Source organism: Dendrobium catenatum, unplaced genomic scaffold, assembly GCF_001605985.2.
Source record: "Dendrobium catenatum unplaced genomic scaffold, ASM160598v2 fragScaff_scaffold_133, whole genome shotgun sequence".
In the NCBI taxonomy this organism is placed as follows: Eukaryota; Viridiplantae; Streptophyta; class Magnoliopsida; order Asparagales; family Orchidaceae; genus Dendrobium; species Dendrobium catenatum.
Window position 1 is genome coordinate 929,099 of NW_021318595.1, and position 3,259 is coordinate 932,357.

The 3,259-nt window shown below is 37.3% G+C and overlaps 1 protein-coding gene across 1 annotated transcript in view; it reads left to right on the forward strand.

Moving 5' to 3' along the window:
• The first annotated feature begins 1,285 nt into the window (after nucleotides 1-1,285).
• LOC110096974 (reticulon-like protein B9) overlaps nucleotides 1,286-3,259 on the forward strand; it is a 9,656-nt gene continuing 7,682 nt past the window's right edge. Inside the window, exons 1-3 of the mRNA XM_028698808.1 lie at nucleotides 1,286-1,418; nucleotides 1,483-1,504; nucleotides 1,623-1,655. Coding sequence (XP_028554641.1) covers nucleotides 1,286-1,418; nucleotides 1,483-1,504; nucleotides 1,623-1,655 — 188 coding nt within the window. The remainder of the gene's footprint in view (nucleotides 1,419-1,482; nucleotides 1,505-1,622; nucleotides 1,656-3,259) is intronic.

Here is a 3,259-nt window from a genome sequence, read left to right on the forward strand (position 1 = left end):
CCTTAGCATCTCCTCCACCCCTCCCAACCGATTTCCATAGATAAAAACTTTCTTTTCATAGTTGAGAACTTCTCCACAGCTAAACTGATTTACTCCATTTTACTTTCTAAAGCCTCCACCTTCTTTGTTTCCATATGTCTTGAAAAAGTGCATTGATACCAATATGATACCCCCTAGAAGTAAAAAAAGCAAAAAAAAAAAAAAAAATAGATCAAAAAAAAAAAAAAAAAAAAAAAAAAAAAAGAGAGAGAGAGAGAGAAGAACAACATAGGAACACAAAGTTAGGGTTGCTTTTTTATTATCTCTTCAACCAATAATGAAACATACAATTGATCTACTATTCGAGAGGTAGATAAACTTTCCGATAAACCATAGACGCAAGTAGAAACTCACGACAAACACTAGAAAAATAAACTCAATAATATCATCATACTCAACCTTAATCAAAAATCCCTCTTACATAGCCCTAGCCATAAGAACACAAATATAACCTTTCTAAATAATTAAACATATTTTAGAAAATCTTCCTAAACAAATATATTTTAGAAAACATTCCTAAACAATTAAAAATATTTTATAAAACCTTCATAAATAATTAAACACTTTTTAAATAGCATAAACACAATTAGAAGGCTTTCATGAACAACTCACCCTTGATTAGGAACATTCTTAAATAATTTCTCCTTAATTAGGAACTTTCCTGAACACAGCTTCCCCCTGATTCCTCCTTATTATATACTACATAATAGCTCCCCTGGGCCCCATAAGATGCCCAATACTTTTCTACCTATCATAATGTGAGAAATATTTTACTGTTATGTAAATTTAATTTATAGAATGATAACACAAATTACTACTAATGAAATCATCAATATGCACATCAAAGATTGTTTGAGCAATCATTTAGCAAATAATAGTGCGCTTAATAATTTTTTTCTAAAAAACAAAATAAAGAAAATATGATCTATCAAGAAATCAAGTTGTTTCCTTCTTGTCTTGCCAAATAACAAAGAGATATCGATCACCTCAATAATGGTAAGATCATATAAATAGTTAAAGGAATATATGCCATTAATTATATCTCGAGTTAATATTTTAGTTAGGGGTGTCAATTTGGGTCGACATATCGGGTTCGGGTCGAACCCGATTTGACCCGGGCATAAACAGGTCAACCCGAACCCGACCCGTTTAGGTAAACGGGTCAGAAAATTAAACCCAGACCCGACCCGCACGGGTTGCTGGGTTGACCCGACCCGACCTGCAAACCCATTTGGTGGTGCCGGAGATGCTGCAGTCGCCGTTCGGCGTTCGACGTGACATTGACGACAGCCGATGTCCGGTGCGTGTGCGGACCGTGAAGTCGCCGTTCGGCGTTCACGGACAAGGCATCGCAGGAATCGCAGCCTCGCGGACAAGGCGTCAGCCGCGTCACAGCCTCGTCGCAGCCTTGTTTTTTTTTTTTTTTTTTTGAAATGATTGCAGCCTTGCTTGACACGGTAGAAAGGTGAGGAGTGAGCTGTGAGGACCGTGAGACATGAGGTCCAATCCCTCTGAGCCTCTGAGGCAGAGCCGCATATGTCACAGCAATTTTTTTGTTTTTTTTTTTTTTTGGGAAATGTTAGAGCAACTGAGGAAGCCAGCAAGAGCAAGGTGAGGTGACCTCCCTCGGACCCTCGGGCCCTGAGCCTTAATTTTTTTTTTAAGGATCAGCGGGAACTTTAAATTTTAATTTTGGGAAGGTTGCACACTTGCACCTGAGTCAACCGGGTCAATTCCGGGTTACCGGGTTGACCCGGACCCAACCCGTTTATGAAACGGGTCAAAAGTTAAGACCCGAACCAGACCCGTTTGTTAAATGGGTCGACCCTAACCCGAATTTTTCGGGTCGGGTTGTCGGGTCTGGTCAATTATTGACACCCCTAATTTTAGTAGTTATATGACTTAAGGAGTGTTAAGTAGTCTCATCCTTTAAAACCAAATTTAAAAAAATAGAAGAGAAATTATCTTTTCCATTGTAGTCATGGATACACTCTTGAGGCATACTAACAATTAAAAGGGAAAATTGTAAGATTAATATTATAGGGTTACCTTTACTAATTTATTCAAAATCGAACTACTCATGTAGGTGAAAGTCAACAAAGGTTGTTGAGATAGTTGCTACTTAATTTTGCATGTTTGACATTCTTGCAACTTATATATTTTTTATGATTCCAAATATTATTGTTTTTTATTATTATTTCTCATAACATATTTTGGAAGAATTATTCTTGCTCTTGTGTGTACTAACATTTCAGAAAAATCATACTGCAGATTGTTGAAGACTTCAAATCAAGATCAGTTTAGAGTTTAATTGTAATTGAAGTCTCTATTTTTCATTTTATTGAGTCTGAGAGAGTGTGATTGTAATTTGATTAACTAAGCACACACACATCGGGGGAGAGTTTTAAAATTCACGTTTTTAAACTGATCGTACTGTACGATATCACTTCGTATGGGACGATCTGATCAGTTATTTACCCCAATGAGCAGTGAAACGAACAGAGAAGGCAAAAATTTTTCTAAGTTCATATACGATATTTTTTAATTGTACCGCGACGAACGGCTCTATTTTTGCCAAATGCATAGTTTGTACATACGATATTTTTTTATCATACTGGGACTAACTTCTCTATTTCTTTTTTGTTCATTTCATCCTGACGATTCGTACAGACGAACTTTGAAATTGTTCTGTTCGTACAGGACGAAATGTGTTCGTACCGATTCACAACATGTTCGTACGCAACAGTTTTTTAACAGTTCGTACGTACTAACATATGTTCATACGGGATGATTGTGAGCTCTCAGAACTTGAAATCTTCAGTTTTTGGACGATTTTTTCTTGTCCTTTCTATATAAGGAGTCCTAGAAACTATTATAAAAGCCGTTGTTGTTATTTTCTCTTGAGAGGGATCACTGAGTGTGAGTGTTGGGGAGAGATTGTGTGAGTGAAGAGTGAGAGATCAAGTGAGGGGTTTGTGAGGGATTCACAAGGTTACCCAAAGCGAGGATCTCTTTGTTTCCTTCAAGTTTCTGCCCATCTCCTCTGAAGGCTCTCAAGTGAAGTTCAACAACATCGGTCTGGTTCTCTGCCGTCACTTGGAAAGTGTAAAAGGACGACAAGTGTATCTTTGGCATCCATTATGTCTTTGATCTTTTAGAGAAAACTTGAAGAGGGAACTTGAAATGGAGAGAAGAAATGGTGGAGTTTGAGAGGGAGAAG